Here is a 24,989-nt window from a genome sequence, read left to right as displayed (position 1 = left end):
CGGGCGGCATTTCATCATTTATTCACAGCGCCAATAAGCTTGCGTGAAAAAATGGCATTTAGAAAGGTCATGGGGACAGAGGAAAGAGCTGAGAAGGCAGATTTAGAATCCCCCCTTCACACACACACACACACCACCGCCACCACCCTCTGCCTGCCCGTATCACACGCTCATTGGCGACGTGGCCCTGAGGAGCTGATCTCAGGGAACAGGTGTGCTTGCTGACATGAGCCCTCACGTCTCAGCCCGCAGCTCGCTCTCAAGGTGGAGATCAACTGTATCAATAAATAATATAGCGGCCGTGATGGATTAATGCAATGCAGAGCCAAAACATCAGACATCACTGCTGTTTCATGCAGCCACCATGGTTGCCTTTGTGTGTGTGATGGAGATTCACTTACGCCTCTATATTTGCTTCTTTCAAAATTTTCTAACTGCTACTTAAAAATACAGTATCGATTTTTTTTCCAGATGCTTTACAAAAAAGGGAATATAAAAAAAACAACAAAAAAAAAACAAACAAGGGCAGCTGCAGTGCCTTTAAAACATATTTCCTATTTTTTTGCCTCTGAATCAAGTGCGACTTTAAAGGCTATTGATTCATACAACAATCTCCTGAGTACATGGCGTCCGAATTCAGGCTCAGTCCGGCCTAAGAGAACAACCGGCGTGCGAAATTGGGTCGAAAAAAAAACAAAACTCATGCTTTCTTATTTCCTGACGTACCGCCCATATTGGCATGTTTGCTTTAAAAGAAAAAAAAAGACGAGAAAATCTAAAAATGACGGTGAAGTAGATTTCAAATGGTCTCACTTATAGGCAACTTGAGGCGAGTAGTCATTTAATGCGATCCGTCGAGAGGCTCAGATCTTCACGGAAACAAATTCTCCTTGAACGTTTTCGATCGAGACACCAGAGAAAAGTGAAATGAAGTATACAAGAGTGCATAAAGGCAAAAAGACTGAGAGAGAGAGTGAGAGTGAGTAGAGATGAAAACAGACCACCCCCTCCCTCTCTCTTCCTCTAAACAGAATGGGAGCACTTCAGGAGAGCCATCCAGAAAATAGAAGTTTTAAGCATGTCCATTTGTGGAACTATCAGCTGACCACACTGAGTAGGCCAGAGGTGGCGGTGAGGGGAACGCACCGACCGGCCAGGCACACAAATCACATTACACCAGCTCCATACACTCTCTAATGCACTAAAGTGTGTATCTGAGCCATGGGCTAGTGCACAAGAGGGAGAGAGAGAGAGACGGTCAGAGTGACAGAGAGAGTTTTAACATTCTCTCGTTCTAAACTTTATGTAGTCAAATGCACTTAATGGATTAGGAACACCTCTTTCATGCTTATTTTATGCCATTTGCAAAGATTATTTCTCCATTACGCCCAGTGAAAAGTGTTACATTATATTCCCTGACCGTATCGAACCTCAAGGTTTTTCCGGCAATATGTGCACTTTTAGCAGTCGTTTAATGAGAGGGAAAGCGTGTGTGTGAGAAAGAGAGAGAGAGAGAGAGAGAGAGAGAGAGAGAGAGAGAGAGAGAGAGAGAGAGAGAGAGAGAGAGAATGAAAAATGAGAAGAAAGAAAGATAGAAAGTGTGTCATCATACACACACTACTCGAGTGTCAGCTTCAGTGTGTTGATTTTAGTCAGTTTTTTTAAAAAGATAAATAACTGGGATGGTTTCTTTGAAAATTTATTAGTGAAAATCTTTTGTTTATAATTTATCAACAAGTGAAAACGAGTTTATAATCAGGATGCTAGTGGGGCACACACCCTACTTATGCCAAGAGAAGTTTTCGAATATTTTAATATCCGTAGTAAAAACAAAGGCTAAATGAGCGTTCGGAAACTATCCAGACCCTAAAAGTAAAGGTGGGGGGTCTGTCTGAACACTTTCTGAATGAACTGTGTATGATCAGGAGCACATGGTCAGTGGAGTGGATGAGATGACGATGATGATTATGATGAAAACCGAACTGAGAAGGCACTTCCTATTGTAGGTTTTTTCTGAGTAGATTCGTTTACAAAATCCTGTTCTTCCTTATTACTGTCAATTTAGAGTTTTTAGATACACTGTACAGACACAACTATTGGGGCATCTGACTTTTTCTTCTCCAAACTGTTATCACAAGTTTGGAAACACGCAATTGTATTGGACGTCTCTGGAGGTTTTAGCATGACATTTTCCTCTTCACTTGAACTCGCAGATGCAAACCTGTTTCAGCATGACAACATCCCTGAGCCCCATGAAAATGTGGGTTGGAGTGGAAGATCTTGAGTGGCCTGCTATGGAGCTGTTGAATACCTTTGGGATTAATTGCAACACTGACATCACCCCAGGCCTCCTCACCTCATCTACATCAGTGCCTGATTTTACCACCACCCTTGTGAGTGAATGAGCTCAATCATCTTCAGAAACTCACTCCAAGGTCTAGTGGAACATCTTCCCAGAAGAGTGAACGTTATTATAACAGCATATTGGGACTAAGCACATACCAAACATATTATCAGCTGTCCACAAACTTTTGTGTCAATGTGGTGTAAATGGAAAAAAGGTGAAACATACTTCAGGTCAGAAAAGTCTTTTTAGGCCGTGGCTTTGAATATGAATAGGTAAAACAGTGATAAAACGTGAGAGTGAGAAAAGGAGCGACAGATAGAGGGACACAGAGAGAGAGAAAAAGTGTTCAGGAAGAGTGCTACGCTGTAAAGTTGGCAGAGCAGAGAGTCTCTTTATACACTGCCTGAGCAGAGGCGTGAAAGCTCTTTCCTCGGTGAAACCGTCGTCCCGCGCACGGCCTGCTCTTCGCTCCTGGGTGACCGCGGCAGCAATGAGTTCCGCATCATTAAACCAACATATGAAGTTACAACGAGCTGTGAATGGGGACATTTCCTAGAATATTAACGCAGTAGCTTTATAGGGCAACAGGAACTTTCTTTAATTAACGCAGAACTGCGATTTATGGCCTCGTGCTCGGTTTTTACAGCCACGTTCGATATATCATTAGGAGTGTAAGTGATGTGGGCTGATTATCAAATTAAAACACACTCGTGCTAAATATCTCTTTCACATCTATACACACCCCAAGGCTGTCCAAGCCCTTTTCCCTCTGTTTTTCATGTGAAGATAGGAATTGTTCACAGAATTAAATGTTAACATTTATTATATGTACTATATGGACAAAAAGTATTGGGACACCTGACTTTCCCGGACTGTTATCGCAAAACTGAAGGCACACAATTGTACAGGTTGTCACTGGATGCAGTAGCATGACATTTTCCCTTCACTTGAACATGGGTTGGAGTGGAAGATCTCTTGCTATAGAGCTTTGACCTCGACCCTATTGAATACGTTTGGGATGAATTGTGTTGTGCCCTATGTGTAAAAAGCTGTCTTTCTCAAATCCTCCAATCAGAAGAGAGAATTTAGCAACACTTGTAAGATATACCTGCACTAACAATGATGTGACTTTGTCTTGTCTCATACAAGCCACACTGTGCAAGATGCATCTTTTATGCAGATATGGCAACCTGGTCATTGGGCTACATTATAGAAGAGCTGCAGCTGCAACTTTGAGAAAAACCAGAGCAATGCTTTAATTCCATGCACAGACACAACAGAACATTCTGCACACGACTGCTGTTATATGAAACAAAACCGGTTGGGAATGTAATAGTGTACCAGCTGTATTATTGTTAAAACAATAAATCTAAAATTAGTAAAAATGTTTTGCCTTTTCTATTTTGTTTTGTTTTGTTTTATGATGTCTTCGTACGGTTGACCGTTTCCAGCATTTCACAGGGGCTTTTAAACCGTGTGCCTCACGCAGAGTGAATTTAGCGAGCGCTGCAGGTGCAGTGTGATGAGCTACAGCCTCGGTAAACTGAACGTTAATGTCAGACACCTTGTGAATGCTTTCTGCGGCTACATCAAATGATTTTTTTTCTCCTGCACAAACACCTGGCCCTGTGCAGTGGTTTCACTTTACACGTAAATATACGCATTTACACTTATGTGTACTACTTTTGTGTAGTAAAAGAAAAACAATAAATGACAATAAAAAATTATCATAAATAATAAAAAATAATAAAAATGATTTTTAACTAAATAATTCTATATTATTATAACTATATATCTTTTTTATAATATATATTTTTATATTTAGACATTTTTAAAAATTTTTTTACAAAACGCTTCTTTTTTTGCTTGAATAAATTAGCCACACTTCATTTCATTCAAATTCATTCTGACAGCATTAACACACACCCATGTACTCTCACACACTCTCCTAATTCTACACACACACACACACACACACACACACACACACACACACACACACACACACACACACACAAACCCATGCCTTGTGCACTCTACAGAAGGAGGGAGACTTGGTGCGACACTTCTTATTTGCATTTGTGTAAAATCTCCTCTCCTCCTGTTCAAAGCAGGTCAAGGTCGGTTTTGAAGACGAGAACTCTCTGGCCTGCGCTCCTCTTCTCCCTTTCTGCTGTCGATGCTGAGATATTCTGTTTGAAACGATGCTGCAGTGACTGATAACACACGAGCCTGTCTGCCGATGAAGCCGGCTAATACGCATTTACGAGTATTTTTTCTATGCACGAAACGCGCAAATGAAAATAAAAGGCGGTTAATGTGTCGCTGCGAAACCGAAGCAAACAGAAATTATTGGAAAACATTTTTCTCTGAGCACAGTAACAAAATTATATACAAATAATCCGGAGATGGAAAATAGCTTGCAGATATCTGATTATTTGGAAAGCAGACATTACAGTAAACTAGATTTTTGGAGAGTAAAGTAATTGCATTTAACAAGAGAGTTGCTTATCACACACACACACACACACACACACACACACACACACACACACACACACACACACACACACACACACACACACACACACACACACACACACACACACACACACACACACACACTGGAGGTCTAGATTGGTATTCCTGGCACTGCCCCTGGCCTGAAGATGTAATTGAATAATTCCAGTTTGACATTTCGATAGAACTATTAGTGAGGTTTTTATCATTACAGCATGACATTTAAATAATGATTTCTAAATTATCTCCACATTATCAGCTCCTGTTCATTCTAATGGCCTGCCTGTCTTATCTTTCTCATGCAAATAGATTACATGATTATACAAACACGAGAAAGAGAGAGAGAGAGAGAGAGAGAGAGAGAGAGAGAGAGAGAGAGAGAGAAATAAGACTAAATGCAAAATAAGCTGAGAAGAGAAGAGAAGAAAAGAGAAGAGAAGAGAAGAGAAGAGAAGAGAAGAGAAGAGAAGAAGAGAAGAGAAGAGAAGAGAAGAGAAGAGAAGAGAAGAGAAGAGAAGAGAAGAGACGAGACGAGAAGAGAAAGGAGAGGCGTCTTGGCCGGAACTCCAGTGTGACTCAGGGAATCCTGCACACTCTCATTCACACTGCAGAAAGCAGGAGGAAACATTTCTCTTCTCTCTATGAGGAGGACGTGTGAAACTCTGGAGCTGCCACACTACACCTGCTTTACCACTGTGCTGGCAAACATTCATATCACAGAAAATGATTACGTTCTGTCTAATAGCATTTGTGAAATGATAAACAATGAGATAAATAAAAATCACTCTTCCTGAAATAGAAATGTGCTCTTTATATCTATGTTATATTTACTTCTGCTGTTTACAGTCTATGCACTTTGTTTGTAACAACATTTCATTCTTTTGTATACTGTGTATGTGGAAGAATAACAATAAAGCTCGAGATAAAGTTGAAGTGGACTTGAAGAAATGGTGAGAACAGCAGCAGTGTACAGAAACACACACACACACGCACACACACACACACACACACACACACACACACACACACACACACACACACACACACAGTGCCACAGGTCTAATACAAGCACACAGGGGAGACTGAGCAGTCACTTAAGAGCAAAGGGGAAGGAAATGAAGGAAAGAGTAGCAGGAAAGTAAAAGAAGACATTAAATGAGAGAAAAACAGAAAGAAAGAGAGAGGGAGAAGCGATCGCATGGAGACATTAGTCCTGGATGAAAGGAAACAAATTGGGCATGTCTACCGCAGATACACTTGAGTTGATGATGATGACAACATTTTATGTTAGTGTGTGTGTGTGTGTGTGTGTGTGTGTGTGTGTGTGTGTGTGTGTGTGAGAGAAAGAGAGAGTTCTTGGCCCCTCTCTCTCTCTCTCTCTCTCTCTCTTTCTGATTGCAGTGAGTGATTTCCCTATAAGATCTGCTTTGGAGCAGCTCTCTCCATCACAGTGTTCTACAGAAATCCCCAGTTCGCTCGTTCTGACATGATATCGCCTTCATCCCTCAGTCTGTTTCACTGCCCTGTTCAATTACGGCCCCTCAACGCAACCAATGCCTGCTACAGCGTAATGGATCTGATCTCTGCGTGACCATCTGTTAGCTACGTCTCACTCTGTCTCTTCTCCCCTGTCTTGATCTCTCCTACAGCTCTTTCCCATGGAGGGACAGATCTTGTCACTTATACAGAGCTATAACAGATGATCCGGTGTCAGGTGTGTGTGTGTGTGTATGTGTGTGTGTGTGTGTGTGTGTGTGTGGGCGCTGACCTAGCTGTACGGAGAGCTCGAGGAGTCAGGCTGAGGTGGTGGACCCGTTCGCCAACATGCTCGAACACACTCGAACACGGAGGCACAGGGACCACCGCTCTGACACACAGAACTGGGCTACAGCATATGGATGCAGGTGCAATGGCTTGGGATTAACTGGCGGCTTTTGGGAATATTTTGTTAGCGTGCGACGTGAGTTGGGTGTAGAAGTGTCGCAAGTTGCAAAATTTGCAAATGTGGCAGAATGCATTTATTGTTGCAGAGTCAAATTCGAAAAGGTCACAAAATGCACCGTTTTCCACACATCCTCGATTTCATGCAAGCGTTTTTTATTTTAATTATTTATACATTTATTCCTAATTTAGTGCAGTGGTGGACGAATGGTGTACATGAGCTAAAGTAAAAATATTACTCCTTTAAAGTACTTAAGTATCCAATGTACTTAAGTATGATTTATCATAACTATAATGTTCTATTATAATATTTTTACAAGACTTTTGCTTAATCAACTCAGTTTATGTGAAAAGACTCTGATGTTACTCTCAGCACAACAATCTATTAATAGAATGATAATAATAAAGAGTCAAACTCTGATTGATTTCTATTCAAAATATCATGAGCCCAAAACCTTCTTTTTAAGCACTTCAAATAATGTATGTAATGTATGTTTGTGCTAAATAGATACCACCAAGTGCCAATCAAACCATGTTTAAAACAGAGTGTGTGCTCGACCCTGGCTGCGTGTTTGACCAGTTTTTATCCACTCATAAATACAAATAAAAATCACGTTTATATCCGCTCATAAATACAAATACAATCTAACTGACGTTAAAGTCTCCTGAGTACAGATACGCGAAACTTCCTTACTGTCCACCACTGCTTTTGTGTCACACTCAGAATTCTGAACCACTATGAAAAAACTGATCGCGTTGACCCGTCAATCAAACCCAAGATCTGACCATGGAGGAGGGGCTGTATGCACATTCGGCTTGCTGCTTATTCCGGGAGCACAGTGTGCGATTTTAAATAGTGCTTTACGGTTGTTGATGTCAGACTGTACAAACATGATTCCCATGTCACACTGTAGGATCTCAGATGTCATAATGTCAGACTGTACAAAGTGAGAAAAAGACTTTCAGACCCGCGTTCTCTCGCCAATGGTAGCCAGCAGCAAACGAAAACAATCTGTAGCATACAATTTGTTCACGACGTGCCTTGATTATAAAAACAGAAGAAAAAAAAACAAACCTGGCTTAAGACATGCGAATTTAAATGAGATTTATTGCCAAAATGTTACCATATTTTTTTACACACACACACACACACACACACACACACACACACGCACTAGACATGTTTTGTCTGACACCGACACATTGTTAACTATAAAAATAGAGAACAGTTTAAAAAAACACAGTAGTGGGCGTCATCTCGAGACAGGAATCACTTTCTTTCTCAGCACATCATTTAGTCTCTTAAACACACTATTCGGTTCGATTGTGTGCAAAGGTTTTGGTGCCCCTCACCAAATAACAATCTCATTTTTTTTCGTGAAAATAAAAGCATATATAAGATTTGAAAGCAATGTCTGGAGCAAACTATGAAAAAAAAAAACAATATATTCCTTCAGCTTAACTGAACTTAAAAATGTAAACGACACAGATAGAGACAGATTTCCTCGAGCAGTTGTAAACGGTGCTGCTTTATCTGGCTTCTCTGATTGCACTTGTAAACGGCTCAGCAATTAGCTAATGAGCTCAGTAAGATGTGTTTACAGCAGGCACAATGCAACACCGCGCGCTGCTGAGTGCACAGTTCAACAGCTTTGCCATTAAAAGCAATAGTTTAATCAATTGCGGAATTTGTGATCTTCTGCGGCGGCGCTTTTCTCCTGATCACTCGCGCGCTTTATGCTAATGTGGGAATTAGGGAGTGAAGTCGCACTGTGCCTCTAGTGTTTCCCTCCACCTGAGATTGTAGCACTACTGCTCTGTCTTTCATCAGGTAAGAGACAGACAGACAGACAGAGATACAGACAGAAAAATGTTAAGGGAAGGGTAGAAAGGGTATGAGAGATGGAAATAGTGGGACAAAGTGAGTGAGAGAGAGATGAAGGGCAAAACAAAGGGAAGATGTGGGGTGAAGAGGGAAATCATGGGAGAGTAAAGGGATGGAGACAGTCAAAAATTGTGAATGTAAGAGAAAGAAAAAAGAATAAGACAGGGTGTTTGGCGAAAACACAGAAAGAGTGAAGCTAAGAGAAATGCTGAATGGGACTGAGAGAGACAAAAAAAGAAAGAACATAAGAAATAGGAGATAGAAGAGAAGAATGAAGGGAAAAGCATGTGAGAGAAAGATGGGGAGAGAGAGAGAAATCGTGAATGTAAGAGAAAAAGAAAAATAAAGCAACCTGGTGGGGAGGGTGAAGGCAAGAGAAGGCCTGAATTGGAAAGAAAGGAAGAAAGAAAGAAAGAAAGAAAGAAAGAAAGAAAGAAAGAAAGAAAGAAAGAAAGAAAGATGTGACGAATCATTATAGAGAAGGATTGAGTGGGTGGAAGAGAGATAGAGTGAGTGAAGTAGTCAGACAGAGAGAGAGAGAGAGAGAGAGAGAGAGAGAGAGAGAGAGAGAGAAAGAGAAAGAGAGAGAGGAGGAAGGCAGTGGGAGAGCGAGACAGAGATGTTCTTTAAGTGCCAGCTGGAACAGTATTATCACCACTTATCTCTCCATTTCAGAGTAATTATTCACACCATCATTTAAAATCGGAGTATATATGGATGTGTGTGCATGTGTGTGTGTGTGTGTGTGTGTGTGTGTGTGTGTGTGTGTGTGTGTGTGCAGTAGTATATAGTCACTGAGGAGTCTCTAGTGCACGGCGTCCTGCACTTATAAAACCGTTTCCATATCAGCCTGCTTTCCTCAGTCATAATAGCTTTTGATAGCCAACACTAAAACCCTCATCACCTGAGAGATGGAGAGATACGCAACAAGCATCGTGTACAAGAGCTCTCAGTCATTACGCAGGCATGCAAACACACACACACACACACACACACACACACATACATACACTCACAAATCCACTGAGCCTTTGGCATCCAGGCGCAGATAATAGGGCCGATTTATTGAGCTGATGTGCAGGCAGCTCACCTCCCTCTCCCTCGCTCTCCTTCTCTTTCTCTCGTTCTCTTCCTCTCCCTCCCTTCCTCTACCTATCTGTCTGATTAATGGAACAGCTCTCGCCTGGTGGTGGCAGGAGGGCAGGCCGTATAGCAAACACAATGTGTTGATCTCAGAGATGCCAGGCTTTGTGATTAACAGCCCAAAACAGCAAACTGATGAGCTACAGATTCAGACAGAAATTAGAACTGTTGGGCCTTGTGGTACTGCACCCATTACACACACACACACACACACACACACACACACACACACACAAGCATGCACGTGACACTGTAATGACTGACAGCTCGTGTGTCCGTTTGATAGCTTCTGAGGTTGCTGTTTAATCTGTAAAATCTTCTACCGCGGCGCCGTATTGATCTGTGCGCCGCCGAGTGTGACGCCGAAGTTCAATGAGCAACAGCTCGTCTGCCAATTCCGCCTCGGTCACAGCTCACGATTCGATTACGACCGAAAATCGTCGACTCATCTCTCCGTCAGGGATTCGACGAAACGTAGGTGACGAAAACGTCTTCATAACTGGTGTGCACAAAATCAAGCTCGGACCTCCGAATGCAAGATAAATCACGGGCCACTTGAAGTACCAGCAAAAATAAATGAATTATATATGGTGAAGCTTTCTTCAAGGAGATGTTTATAGAGCTTTTCTGGAAGGAGACTCTAGTATCAGCTACTCTCAAGCTGCATTGATTTCTGTCTTATTAACTTCCCGATAAAGTGCTGGAATTACTTTGTATCACAGACCAGGTAACATTATAATCATGGGCGTAAATTTCATTTAACAGTAGGGGGGGACAATTAATATAAAATTTCTCATGAGCAATTTTTTTGGGGGGGACACAAATAATACAGTCAAATTGTACTTACAGTATAAAGAGACAGTACATTATTATTGTAGCATGGAGACTGCGTCAATTACAATGGTAATTCAAACTGCTTTACATAAAGAAAGTAAAACTATCATAAAAAATAATCACAACAATAAAAACAAGGAATTAAAAATTTTTTAACATTTTATTTACAAATTAATGAAGACACTTAAGAACAGAATATAAATTGATTATACATAAAAATACACTGGGGTCAGTTCGGATGTAGCACAGTGCTCATTTAGTAAATGCACAGATAAACTATATGCTAATTGTGTGTTCATGTTAACATTATTCCAAGTCGTCCCAAATAAAACACTGCATGGGAAACGGCTTTGGTGTGTTAGTGTCAGTGCACTATGCTACAAGCTATTGTAAACAAGCTAACGTTCACTAGATAAGTCATATTTTAATAGCTAATAGAGCAGATTCATGGAAAATTACATCCGTTATGAATAAGTCTGCATCAACTACATTATAGAGAATTGCTTTATTTAGTGAATAAAATAAGTGAATAAAATACCCTACTTAATGGAGATGAAAATTAGTTGAGCTGCAGACACACACCTGATTCGTGTGTGTGTATAGAGTAGGTGAGTTGAACTGAGAAAGCAGGCAGTGGGTCAAACCACTGTGAGGAAGGGGAGGGGGAACTCAACTGTTTCTAAATGCATTTTTGCGGGGTTTTTTCTACTTACACAATTATTTTAGGTATACATACATATATTTTTCATATAATAGAGAATACATATAATAGAGAGTGCGATTTTTTAAAAATTTTTATTGGGGGGGGGACATATGTCCCCTCCGCCCCCCCCGGGATTTACGCCCATGATTATAATATTATGATCGGTGAATGAAAAACACTGATGATCTTTTCATCATGGCACATGTTAGTAGGTGAGATACTTTAGAGAGTTGACGTGTTAGAAGCAGGAAAAATGTTTGACAAATTGTGATGGCTAGACGTCTGGGTCAGAGCATCTCCAAAACTGCAGCTCTTGTGGGATGTTTCCGGTCTGCAGCGGTCATGTATCTATCAAAACTGGTGAACAGGCGACAGGCTTTATAATATTATGTCTGATCAGTGTATACCGTTATTTATAACTAAAAACAAAGAGAAACAGATAATGAGTCCTGGGAGGAAAAGTGGCCGTGGACAGGATGTGGTTTTTACTTTTCTCTTCCCTGTCAATCTCTAGCCAATCAGGGGCATCTCTGAGCTCATGTATGAGAATCTGAAAGGTTTTCCTACACCAGCCCACCCCATTGTAATGTACTCTGAATAGCCGAAAATAAAAGCGACTTTTGCCAGACACTTACATCATCATCCCAAAGCTCTTTACGCTGAAACAGACCCATCTGTTGACACACACCTATTCTAATAGCCTTCGTCAGGGCAGGTAACGCGCCGCAGTTCGCAATCGATTGCTCGGTCCACTTTTCGCCGTAGTGATTGAGGTCACGAGGGCTCCGGAGACTCGCCTGGCTCGGTCTCGCATCGAACACGTGACCCTCGGTGCCACCTTTAACCTCGTGGAGCAATGTAATATGTTAGACTGACAAATGAGATCGAGCTCGGCGTTGTGTCGAGCATCTGATGAGCGAAGAAGCAAGACTTCTCTCGGACGGGTTCGGACCTGCGGGGAGCGCTGCTGATTTATTTCTCTTAAACGTGTTTACATCGAGCAGCTAGGGAATGAATCTCATTAAATGAAATGAGGTTTGGAGATTAGTTTTACCAACAATAAAGACGCTGAAAGTTTTTGCGGGCGGTGCGCGGCGTATCGACGTGGCTATCGAACGAGAGCTGAAAGTGCGTTGGACTGTGTGAGAAGATTGACACCTAAAGAAAAAGCTTGGTGTGTGCGAGATCACACCTACAGCACACTATAAAGCACACAAAAGTACTGGAGCACCTGACTCTTGCAGCCATAAGTGGCAGGAATGCTGGGAGTGCTGTGACTATTTTGAATGGGATAAACGAAGGACTTACCTGTAAACAGCTGGTCTTTACTAAAAGCACACGTCAAACTGTAGTGGAACATCTTCCCAGAAGAGTGGAGGCTACTATAACTGCTAATGAGATATAAATATGGGATGGGATGTTCAAAAAAGCATGTACAAATATGACAATCAGGTTCGGACCTACTTTAATTCCAAACTCCCTTTCATATCGTACTTGTATTTGCTGTTCATCTTACGCACTCAGCTTTATTAGTTTTTGTGTGGCATGAAGCATCTGGCTTTGGAATAGGCGCGTTCGGTACAAATTCAGCGATTTGAGGCAGACACCGTAAAGCTGCTGAAAAAAGTGGATCTCCTAAACAAGATGTTCAGCGCACCATGAGGAAGCTCAGCATGGCGGAAATGACAGCTCATAGATTATGAGTGACTGATTAAGAGAAAGATAATTTTTCGGCAGCACGCTATGTGTCAAAAGTACAGCGTTTTACCAGCATCAAACTCCGGAAAAAAAAAAAAACGCGGAGCATCATCCAGGAGCAAATTCATCATCATTAGCGAGAGGCTTGTCGTCTCCCAGTCAGCCCACGTTCCAGATGATGAAGAATTTGGGCTGAAATCAAGAAGTGAAGCGCAGAGTAGAGATGCTCAGTCTGGAGCGGTGTGACTTAATAAATAGAATGGGCTGGTGTTTACTTGTGTTTAACAGCTGAGGGTTGCAACCTGATGGGTGACTTTATGTATGGCATAAATCTGTGAGAAGAGAAGAGAAGAGAAGAGAAGAGAAGAGAAGAGAAGAGAAGAGAAGAGGAGAAAATAGGTGAAGAAAAGTGAAGAAAAGCAAAGAGAAAAGAAGAGAAGAGAAGAGAAGAGAAGAAACGAGACAAGAAGAGAAGAGAAGAGAAGAGAAAAGAAGAGAGGAGAAGAGAAGGGGTGAAGAAAAGTGAAGAGAAGCAAAGAGAAGAGAAGAGAAGAGAAAAGACGAGAAGAGAAGAAAAGAGGGTGAAGAAAAGTGAAGAGAAGCAAAGAGAAGAAAAGAGAAGAGAAAAGAAGAGAAGAGAAGAGAGGAGAAGAGAAATGAAGAGAAGAGAGGAGAAGAGAAGGGTAAAGAAAAGTGAAGAGAACCAAAGAGAAGAGAAGAGAAGTGAAGAAATGTGAAGAGAAGAGCAGAGAAGAAAAGAGAAGAGATTTTAAGAGAAGAGAAGAGAAGCAAAGAGAAGAGTAGAGAAGTGAAGAGAATAGAAGAGAAAAGAAGAGAGGAGAAGAGAGGAGAAGAGAAATGTGAAAAGAGAATAGAAGAGAAGATAAGAGAAGAGAAAAGAAGAGAAGAGAAAAGAAGAGAAGAAGGCTAAGAGAAAAGAAGAGAGGAGAGAAGAGAGGAGAAGAGAAATGCGAAAAGAGAAGAGAAGAGAAGAGAAGAGAAGAAAAGAGAAGAGAAGAGAAGAGAAGAGAAGAGAAGAGAAGAGAAGAGAAGAGAAGAGAAGAGAAGAGAAGAGAAGGTGTGATATTGGGAAAAAAAAACCCACTATACTCTGTCCCACATTGGCAGGATAAACAGGTGCCTCTGCTTCTTTTCTTTTCCTTTTTTCAGTCCAGTAACCTTGTTGAATTGTACCAAACTCAATATCTCTCCTTTTCTCTCTCTGAAAACACAGCGCACAATAGCTCACTAATTCAGCGTGGCTCAGAGAGAGGCCTTCAGTCACTGTCCGCCGGAACAAAGATTAAAGCCCAGAGGTCGAGTAACAGGGAGGAGCACGATGCCTGCACAGAGGTACTGACTGAGAGAGCAAACCGGCCTGTGGCTATTCATACTGCAACACAACAATACCACTAGTGCTGAGGAGGACAAGTCCACCCACACACACACACACACACACACACACACACACACACACACACACACACACACACACACACACACACAAAGCTAAAAGTGTGATGGACGATTTGAATAGTAAGGATGCAAATGTTATGCACATGTTTCGAGTTTGTAAAAGCTTGTTGACAAACACACGGCATCTAAATTAGAGACATTTAGGTGAGTACTTTATAGGAGAAAGAGATTAAGAGAACAAGAGAGAGAGAGAGAGAGAGAGAGAGAGAGAGAGAGAGATGGAGAGATACGAGATGTCCTCAGTGCACACCTGTGTGTATTTACAAGTGACCTTGCTAAGTGATGTTCCAATCAATGTCAGTGCTGCATGCAAATATCAGATGTCTTTCACAGATGCAAGCAGACAGAGCGAGGACATCACACACACACCCACACACACACACACACACACACACACACACACACACACACACACACACACACACAAAGGATGTGCATCTCCATAACTGAGGCTGATCTCGATGCATAGCCAACGATACGATACATTAAAGATACATATGAAGCAGCTACTGATGCGATATGATACGATTCACCACCATTATGCAGTGAAATCGGCTTTTGATTTGATTCAACACAATGCGATTCAATGCAAAATGATGCAATGGAAAAAAATGGTAATATGGTACAGAGAATTGACTTTTAAATCCATGCTAAAGACAGACGACAAATCACACATTTACTTAAGTGACTTCTGAATTCTACAGCTTGGCCCTTTCGCAAACAGGCCTTCGTAGGGCAGGAAAAAAGAAAAAAACATCTCATAAAAATGGACGTTGTTTTGCTGTTGTTTCCAGGAAGATGCGGCTCTACCTCTGCCATGTTAATCTGTATTCTATGTGACACTTAGCATACTCCTGTTTCGATACGTCATATTCAAGTAGCAGCAGCAGCAGTTTAGCAAAGAGAAATCAATCTACATATAAAATATTGGTCGCAAATTATCGCTCACTTTCTAGATAATAAAAATATATCTAATAATAATTGTATATAAATACATCGTTTTTTTACGGATGCAAATGTGTTAAAAACGATGCATCACGATACAAATTCCAACTTGTATTAAAATGTATGCATCACATTGTGAACACACACACACACACACACACACACACACACACACTGCTGTTATATAAAAAAATATATATCTTAATGGGACTCATGTAAATAACTTTTTCTATACATTTCCCGTAGCAAAAAAACAAACCCAAGTGTTTTCAAAATTTTGAATCATTGTAAAGCTGCAATGGTCGGTTTTGTTTATTCCTTGTAATAAATAAATAAAAAAACTGAAAGATTTGTAGAACATGATAAATAAAAATACGAGATCCAGTCGTGGCCTTGGCAGAAGCGTATTGAATCACTGAGTATAAAATCATTTTTGGAAAAGAATAACATTGAAAGCATGTTATTGATAAATGATTGAATAACATGTTGTAGTTATAAAAGTAGGTACGTCTATAAGTTTAAGGAGTGAAAAGATTTTGTAGTTTTGTATTTTAATACCAGGCTGTGAGAATACACTTATATGAACAAAAGTTTGTGGACACCTGGCCATAAGATTATGTGCTTTTTGAACATCCTATTTCACATTTGCTGTTATAATAACCTCCACTCTTTTGGGAAGATGTTCCACTAGATTTTAGAGTGTGATTGTGGACATTTGTGTATATTCAGCTACAAGGGTGTCATTAAAGACTTTGAGGGTTGAGGTCAGAGCTCTATTGCAGACCACTCAAGATCTTCCACTCAAATCTATGCAAAGCAGATCTTCATGGAGCTGGCTTTGTGCACAGGAGTATTGTCATGCTGGAACAGGTTTGAATCTTGTAGTTGAAATGAAGGAAAAATTGAATGCTGCCGCACCCAAAAGCATCCTGTAGAATTGTGTGCCAGCTTTGTGGCAACAGTTTGGGAATGAAGCACATATGGCTGGAGAGTAAGGTGTCCCAATACTTTTGTATATATAGCGTAAGTAGTTCAACTCTGTCCTTTTTTAGTTCTGGCACATGGAGCAGAGCCAAACTTATTCCTGAACTAGAACAAACTGCATCTCTGGAATAAAATAGATTACTCTCTATGGTGAAACGACAAACACACACACAAACACACACACACACACACACAAAACCTGAGTAGACTGTGACTTTCTATGTACAGTATCTTTTGAGTGAAAAGACCAAGCCGGAACAAACATCTATGACAGAGCGATAGACACCAGGACAAATTGGTTGTAATGGTACGATTAGCCCTAGCATGCTAGCAAGAGGCTAATAAAGGCGTAGTGGACTCCTTATCTGGCTAATGGCTGTGATAATTTGGACTCTTTATCTGGTTAATGGCTGTGATAATTATGTCCACTGCCCTGTTTGAGGCCTCGGTGTTTTATAGTCCCTTAGCACCATTAGCGAGATTAGCATTACCTATTTGGCAAATCTACTCTCGGCATTCTGCTTATTTATATACAGCTGTGAGAATTTTAGCGCTAATCACGCTGCTCTAGCTGACCTTGTCCGATATATTTATGATGAAATAAGCGAAGATACATGCAGACATTTTTATTTATTTATTTAAAATCCAGCTCTAAATAAGTAAATTATATATTATGGCACTGATGCCTTTTCGGCCATTAAAGCTTTAAAATCTCAGGCACATCTTTCTCATGTAAGGATCAGTTTACAGTAAAAGGGAAAAATACCCGAAACAAAAAGATTTTCTACAGAGATGTGGCCAAAAGAATAAAAAAGAGCTGGTTAGAAAACCCCACTTCCTCACTCCCCACCCCTGAAAAAAGTAACAATCGGACAAACCTTGAGGATAAAGCTGGCTTTGTGTGCGCTGCGAGGCAATACCCAACACAATAGATAAGCTTGAAGATGAAGTAATACAATTTACTTTGGAGAGCAGCGGGCCTTCTTTTCTCCTTGCATTTCTATTTCTTTGTGATCATCCCTCCATTACAGCCCACGAACAAAGACAACAAAAGAAGCAAGAAGTAAGAAAGGGAAGGAAAAAAAAAAAAATGACCATGCGTGGAGAAAAAGGACGAACCTGAATATAGCCACTATATATTACGACAAAATAAGGGCGTCATTAACCCTTTAAAGCGTGCCCGGTCGCTGTGTTTCACTTAAGCGGGCCAAAATTGTCATTAAGAAGAGGTAAACGGCGCCTGGTGCCCATAATAGGATAATAGCCCCCATGCTAGGAGCTGATAAATGAGAATGGGTTAATGAACAGTGGGTTAGACTTTGTGTCTGCAAAGGTAATAAAGAGCTCTGGTGTTCTGGGTGAAGCTAGCGTGATGTATGGAAGAGGTTTGCTGTACGATCTGAAAGAGTGGCCTGGAGTCGGCGAGGGAAGAGCAGAAGATCAAGAACCCTTCCTGGTGAAGTCCTCACGGCGCAAAGCATCCATCACACACGCGCGCACAGTGAAAGAGAGACAGAGTGAAATAAAGAAGAAGGAAGACAAAAAAAAAAACGGACAGATGCGTTCACAGCAGTAATAAATACAAAATATAAATAGACCTCAAAATGATTCTGTACTTTATACACTTATTCAATTCAAAGACAAAATGGCTTTGCTATAGATTTATCATCAGACAAGCAGAAACAGACACTGAAACACACACACACACACACACACACACACACCCTAAGGGCCCTGGAGTGAAGGCCAAGTGAGCAACACCATCCATCCCCATCAGATGCTCAAATGAGAAACAGTGAGACCTTCAACAGGAGATCAGACTCAGACTACTGATTACAACCCAAACCTGCTTTCCAAATCCAGTCTCTCACCTCTTTCTCACACACACACACACGCACATGCACAAGCACATGCACACGCACACTCTCTCTTTCTTTCACCAATTCCAACTTTTGCAGATATGTCTAACAGCTATGTTCCTGTAATGATGTGATATCTGGCAGGACATAATGTCCCACAACCCAAATAGTGACTGATTCCAAAACATATACACATAAATATCCAGCATAATCACTGCCCTAACCTTCAACCATAGAAACATGCGTTCATCTCTCCTTTTACTCACCTGCGCACTTGGTACGAGCCCGGAGTGGTGGCCCGGGCGCCCCTGTGCCTCCGTCTAGTGGGCGCGTGAGCAGCACGCTGATCTCGTACTCGGTATCGGGTGCAAGGTGGCCGATCTTGTGTGACGCCTTGTCGACGGGCTGAAGGTCGTACATAGTGCCTGAGACGGTACGGTACTCCACTTCACGCCCGATGATCGGCCCGTCCCCGTTGATGGAGTTGGCGTTGAGCTGGATCCACAGGTAGGTGGCGCCCACTGCGGTCAGCTGGGGAGGCGCGATGGGCACTGGGGGCTCTGGAGAAGGAACATGGTTTTAAATATCCTGGAGACTCTTTAGTCCGAGCGCAGTGAAGGTAATAACCAAAATATCAACATTAATGTATCAAGTACTAATAGGACAAAGATAATCAGGAGATGCGAAGGCTACAGGTTTAAAACAATTTATTTGATCATTTCTTTTTTAGTTTTATCGAATTTATCACTTAAAGGCTAATTTAAAACATTTTATTAAAGACAAAGGAGAAAAAAACTGCAATAAACATACTAATAGTATTAAAATAATCCTGGGACAATGCAGACACCTAGTCTCGATGTAAAGCTCAAACTTATATCTGTGTTTTCAATTGTTTGAAACACATCGCTGATATTCATATGTAGTTGCATGCCTGCTGTACAGTTTTATTCTAGGTCCTAAGGTCAGGTCTGGTCTGGGGTCAGTCTGGATGTTTAGTTATCAAAATTGAAGAGATAAAGCTGCTGCTCTGAGGAGATAAAAAGATGAACTATTCAAGACATTTCCTGTGGAACAGTCATATCCGTGGCTGATGTGATATTGTTTTTGTGTCCTCTCTATATGCTTTTTATTTACATATCCATTGGAAAGGCTTGTGTGTAAGTATGATAAACAAGTTGAGTCTTTAGAGGCAGGGGATGTGTATATATTGCAGCAGACAGGTCCATGGTGCTTAGCTGCAAACTATGAGCATCAGAAGTGATTCAGGTTTATTGACAGAGCCTCTACGTGCTTAATCGAAAGAATTCCATTAGAAGGCTTTGTTTGAATGATAGGACGTGTATGTGCGTGACTGGTGGATGAGGCTATTGCTATCGCTGTCACTGACAAGAGAAGCCATTTCTAGTATGATCCCATGTAGATCTTTGCTACGCAGGTTGCAGGAAAAGCCAGGGACAAACTGCATTATCGATCAACAAAATATCTCCAGCCAAAAGTGAGATTTCGGACTGATCTGTACAGTGTCTGTATGTACGCGAGAGAGAAAGATAGAGAGTGTGCATTTCCCAGCAGATCTAGAACTGTCCGTTCGAGAGCGTGTTTATATGCACGGCTACAGCTTGGACATTATCATTGATGAACACATCAAAACTTTATGCCTTTGGCAGCTTCGGTGCTAGCCCTGCAGACGGTGTCCTGTTGGATGGCATCATTTAGAGAGGATATATGCCCTCTGGGGCAGGCAGCAGTGATTGCTGCCCACCACAAGACCATTACACTTTTGCCAATATGATAATAAAGCGTAATTCATATTTATTACGGATGTCTTCTAACTGCAGAGATCGATCAGGATGGAAATACTGGCAGAAAGTAATGAATAAATAAACTGGTTATAGTGTGTGTGTGTGTGTGTGTGTGTGTGTGTGTGTGTGTGTGTGTGTTCAATGCATAGTGCTTTACTTTATAAAGCCACAGATCCTCCACAGCTACAGATCCTCTACTCGGCCTGAGGGGAGCGCTAAACACACAGTATGTTTACACTTGTGTGCAATGTGTGTGTGTGTGTGTGTGTGTGTGTGTGTGTGTGTGTGTGTGTGTGTGTGTGTGTGTGTGTGTGTGTGTGTGTAAACCATCCACGTGCAGGTCATAGATCCTACAGATGGTTGTTCCACTGTGATCCCAGCCAGAGGCCTCTAAATACCCAATAATCTATCTGGTCACAGCCGGCCAATCAGACATCACCTAAATTGAACCGTGTAATCCTGCTTGCTCTCAGAAGGCACTGCAGCAGCTAAAAGAGTTAAAGCAGGACAGGTACGAAAGGAAGAGGCGCACCATAAACATGGCGCACGATTAAATTCTAGGCTCACTGGCTAAGCACGGAAAGGAGCATATAAATCAAAATCTTGGCCTCGGGGCAAGAATTCATTAAAGGCTTATGCTTGGAATTTGTTTCGAAGACAAATACAAATAGTGAATTTGCTGACTTTACATTCATTCATTTTAATGTAAAACCCTCCCTGCATTTAAAGTTTTTAGCCAACATGGAAACTTGTGCAACACTATTGGAAAAGCGTTCCAGGTGACAATGTTGTGGAACTCAAAAATCAACAATAAATGATTTAGTAGAATTAATAAATATGTATAGCATTCTGGAAACGCAATACCTTTTGAATGTTATTTGCCTTCTGTGTCGGTGTCTGCAAAAAAGACTTCCTGCAAAGATCTGGAGGTTTAACCACCAAGTTGTTGGATAGCTGTGTGCCATCGCAAGATATAGATAAGTTTAATCTATTCCATTTAGTATGTAATCAGATTCCAAACTGTCAAAATGTCTAATATCCAATCTTACGATCTTTAAATGCAATTTTCTCACTTTTTAAATTTTTTGGGTAACATGCGGTTGTGATACACTACATGGACAAAAAATTTGGGGACACCTCACCATAAGATTTCCTATTCCACACTTAGTCTCCATTTGCTGATATAATAACCTCCACTCTTCTGGGATGATGTTCCACTAAATTAAGTAGTGTGTAATTGAGATTTGTGCTCATTTAACCACACGGGTGTGTACATGTAAATGATGTTTGGAGGCCTGGGGTGCGTTTAGTGTTCTGATTCATTCCAGAGGTGTTCAATAAGTTTGAGGTCAAAGCTCTATGGAGGGCACTCAAGATCTTCCACTCCAACCCATGTAAACCAAGTCAAGCAAACAAAGCTGGCTTTGCGCATGAGAGTATTTTCATGTTGGGATAGATTTGGATTTGTCAAGAAAGTGTGTGTGTATATATGTGTGTTATATGTATATGTTATAGGAATAATTTAGCAAAACAGAGCAATTTACAGTACCGTAATGTATAAACTACAGAGTGTACATAGCAGCGGGTCCGTGGACTAGCGACAGTTCGTGAGCAGAGGAGAATACACTCCTACATTTGCCTGCCCCGTTAAACATTTCTACAATTTTGTTGATATATAGACACAACTATAGCTACTATTGTACATTAGTGCTATAATTGAAGTTAATTAGATACAGCAATAGAAATTTGTCATATTCGAAGATAAACCACACAGGTGGGCCATGCTTTTTACACTGGAGTGGCCAGGTTAGCCCAAAAAACCTTTAATGGGGTGGCCAAATATTTATCAGCATCAGAAGAAAATGACTATATCTATGTGTTATCCCCTATGTGGCTTCCACTAAGTCATAGCTAACATTTCATTAGGCAACATCTTGTACTGTATTATGGTTTAAACAATATTTTTATATTGTTAGCTAATGGTAGCTAAAAACGCACTAAACACTATTTATCCTAATATAGAAGAACACTAGCATAAAATGAGCTCATCTGCTGTCAGTTGAAACAGTAAATAGTTCCCATCTATATAAGCTGTTCTTACACTAATCCCTTTTCAGTGATTGACAGGTAGAGTGGGATTTCCGAGTCAGTAGTTGTACACCCATCTAGGTGATAATTTGGCCACTGAGTGTATCTATGCAGGACATCAGATTGGATAATCAGATTTAACCCAAAGCTGTTTGAAGTCGACATGTAATAAAGAGTTGAAAGAAATGTCTGCATTTGTGTTGTAGATGAGTTCATCTATCAGGGTCGAGATGCTGAATCATTTAAAGTAGAATGGTTTCTGTGCAGAAACGAGGTGTTGTGCACAGAGCAGAGGTCTAAAGAGAGCTTTTATGTCTTATTAGAAATGTCCCGGCATGCTGACAGTAATGCCAATAACCAAACTCTTTTCCTAATGCACCTCATTTCTCATGTGTCCCTGTTTCTACAACTTAAGTACCACTTCCTAGAAGAGCTATTGTTGAACTGTCAAGAGCTCTTTCTCTCCCTCTCTCTCTTTCTCTCTTTCTCTATCTCTCGTGCTCTCTCTTTCCCTCTCCATTTATCTCTACCCTACAAAGTATTCACCTGCTTGTGTTTTAAAAGCAGTGTGTGTGTGTGTGTGTGTGTGTGTGTGCACGTGCACAAACTGTCACAAACCCACATGTGAATAACTTTTGCATCCTTGCTATTTTTGTCTCTCAGTCTTTTCCCTTTGTCCTCATTCTCTTTTATGTGTTGATTGATTTCAGAACCGTAGCATTTTTAAACTTCTAAAAAGCACCAAAATAAGTAAGATGTCAATTCAAATCATTATGAAATGCAATGTGTACACTGTAAATCGTTTACTTTCTCGCATGTATAAAGCTGATCTGAGGCGCATGCGTGCGATTCTTTTAGCCGCAACACCATGTCCCTGAGTGTTTTATTTCTTTTTAATCATAACTTCCGACCAATCAGAATGAAGCATTCAGAAGGTGCGGTATAACAAATGTTTGACATGGCAATCCACTGCATGTGTATATTGAGACCCCTTTTACATCCTTCACATGGAGCTCAGGTATCATAAAGAGCATCGTTTATACCATGATGAGTTACTCTACCTATTCCAGTGTTAGAAAAGTATGTAAGTGAATCACAAGTGTCAATGATTTAAATGGATTTTGAAAAACTTCAGGGGACGCTGAGGGGGAAAAAAACTGCTTCCTGTACAGCTAGAGTTTATTTTTTGAATTATAAACAAAATAAATGAGTGCAGAAACATATAAAACAGTATCAGATCTTTGGTCTTTTAATATCTCTAGGTTAAAAGTGATGAGGAAGCAGAATTTAAGGCAAACCAAACAGAAATGAATGTTAGCAAATATTTGCTAAGCCTTTTACTGAGCACCTGGAAATGAGTGTGTGTCTCACAGAAATAATGAGAAAGACACATATTAGAGTGTGAGACGTGTACGCATGTGTGAGGGATTAAAAGACAGTGCAGGGAGACAGTAGCAGTCAGGGGCTTCTACAGGGGGCACAGCTGAGACAGAAGGACTGTTGAATTGGACTCTGTGTGTGTGTGTGTGTGTGTGTAGCAGGGCTGGGTGTCACACAGTGGGTGTGTGAGTGTGTGTCCTTGTGCATGTGACAGTGTGGTATGTGTTAAGAACAGCTGTTACAGGGCTGTTGCTCATATGCTCAGGGACATAAGGAGTGTGTTTGTAAGAGGGAGGCAAAAAGATTGTGTGTGTAGTTTGTAGATATGAGTGTGTGTTAAAGGTTAAGGGAATGGACAACTGTGGCCTCTTTAATACAGCACCTGTGTGTGAACCACACAAAAGCCCTGCGGCTAATTTCGGTTAATGAATTAATCTCTGATTTCAACGCGAGTCTAGTGATCTAGTGATGGGAAGATCGGCTCATTTTAGTTTACTTGGTTCTTTGAATCTTGTTCATCAAAATGAACGAATCTTTATCCTCCTTATCGTCTATTAGAGTCGATATCGGATTAGAAGAGTCGAGAGATGAACTACTGAATCTTCAGTTTCCTGTACGTAACCTGTGGCGATGTTGTCACTCTTTGTCACTCTTTGAGACGACTCGTTTTTCCGAGTCACTAAAGACTCGTTTAAAATGAAAGAATCGTTCAGGAACGACCCATCACTAATTCAGTCCTCAAACACACCGTAGCTCGCACACTCTCTGCCTTCGGCAACGCCGTGCCACTAAATGAGCCAGATGAGGACAAGAAGCACCTAATGTTACACAAGGATATTCGGTGCCACTCTGATTATCCACCGCTTTGCTCATTAGCATTGACACGGCTACATAAACATCAGTTAGGCACAATTACGCCTCTACGCCATGTTAACGTCTGAGTGAGTTAGGAATCTGCGGAGTAGTGAAACCCTGGGAGGATCATGAAATGTGTTACAGTTGTCAGTTTGGCAGGAGTGAAGGGGGTCATGTGGTTTAGCGTTTGTAGAGTAAATGTGAAATTACGGTGCTACTACAAACGTAGAAAGGTGCAAAAATGATAATGCTGCTAATTACTATAATCCTGCAAAACACCATTGACAGAGAAGACAAAGAGCCGGCACCCTAAGCTGCCTGTTTAAAAGTGTAAATTTAGTGTTAGGATCTACACTGAGGAGGCTGACAAGCTTAAGGACTGTTTTCAATAAAACTGGTCGATGTCACCAAATATAGGCGAATAAATAAAACAATATTGTCAACACGCTTTATTTCTACAGGTCCCCGACTTTTAATGGAGGTGCGTCACAGTGACCCCATCGTTATTTGGAAATAAGTCGAGACGTGG

At 41.0% G+C, this 24,989-nt stretch overlaps 1 protein-coding gene across 7 annotated transcripts in view; it reads right to left on the bottom strand.

Annotated features, from left to right (window-relative positions):
- The window catches only part of LOC124403123 (receptor-type tyrosine-protein phosphatase mu-like), a 226,667-nt gene that overhangs the window by 102,441 nt on the left and 99,237 nt on the right, over nt 1-24,989 (bottom strand). For all 7 annotated transcript variants that reach the window (XM_046876725.1, XM_046876726.1, XM_046876727.1 and 4 more), the window contains exon 7: nt 18,602-18,895. In XM_046876725.1, the coding sequence (XP_046732681.1) occupies nt 18,602-18,895 (294 nt within the window). The remainder of the gene's footprint in view (nt 1-18,601; nt 18,896-24,989) is intronic.

Source organism: Silurus meridionalis, chromosome 20 (genome assembly GCF_014805685.1).
Source record: "Silurus meridionalis isolate SWU-2019-XX chromosome 20, ASM1480568v1, whole genome shotgun sequence".
Lineage (NCBI taxonomy): Eukaryota > Metazoa > Chordata > Actinopteri > Siluriformes > Siluridae > Silurus > Silurus meridionalis.
The sequence above is the reverse complement of the archived record's forward strand: the minus strand, read 5'-3'. Positions and strand labels throughout refer to the sequence as shown.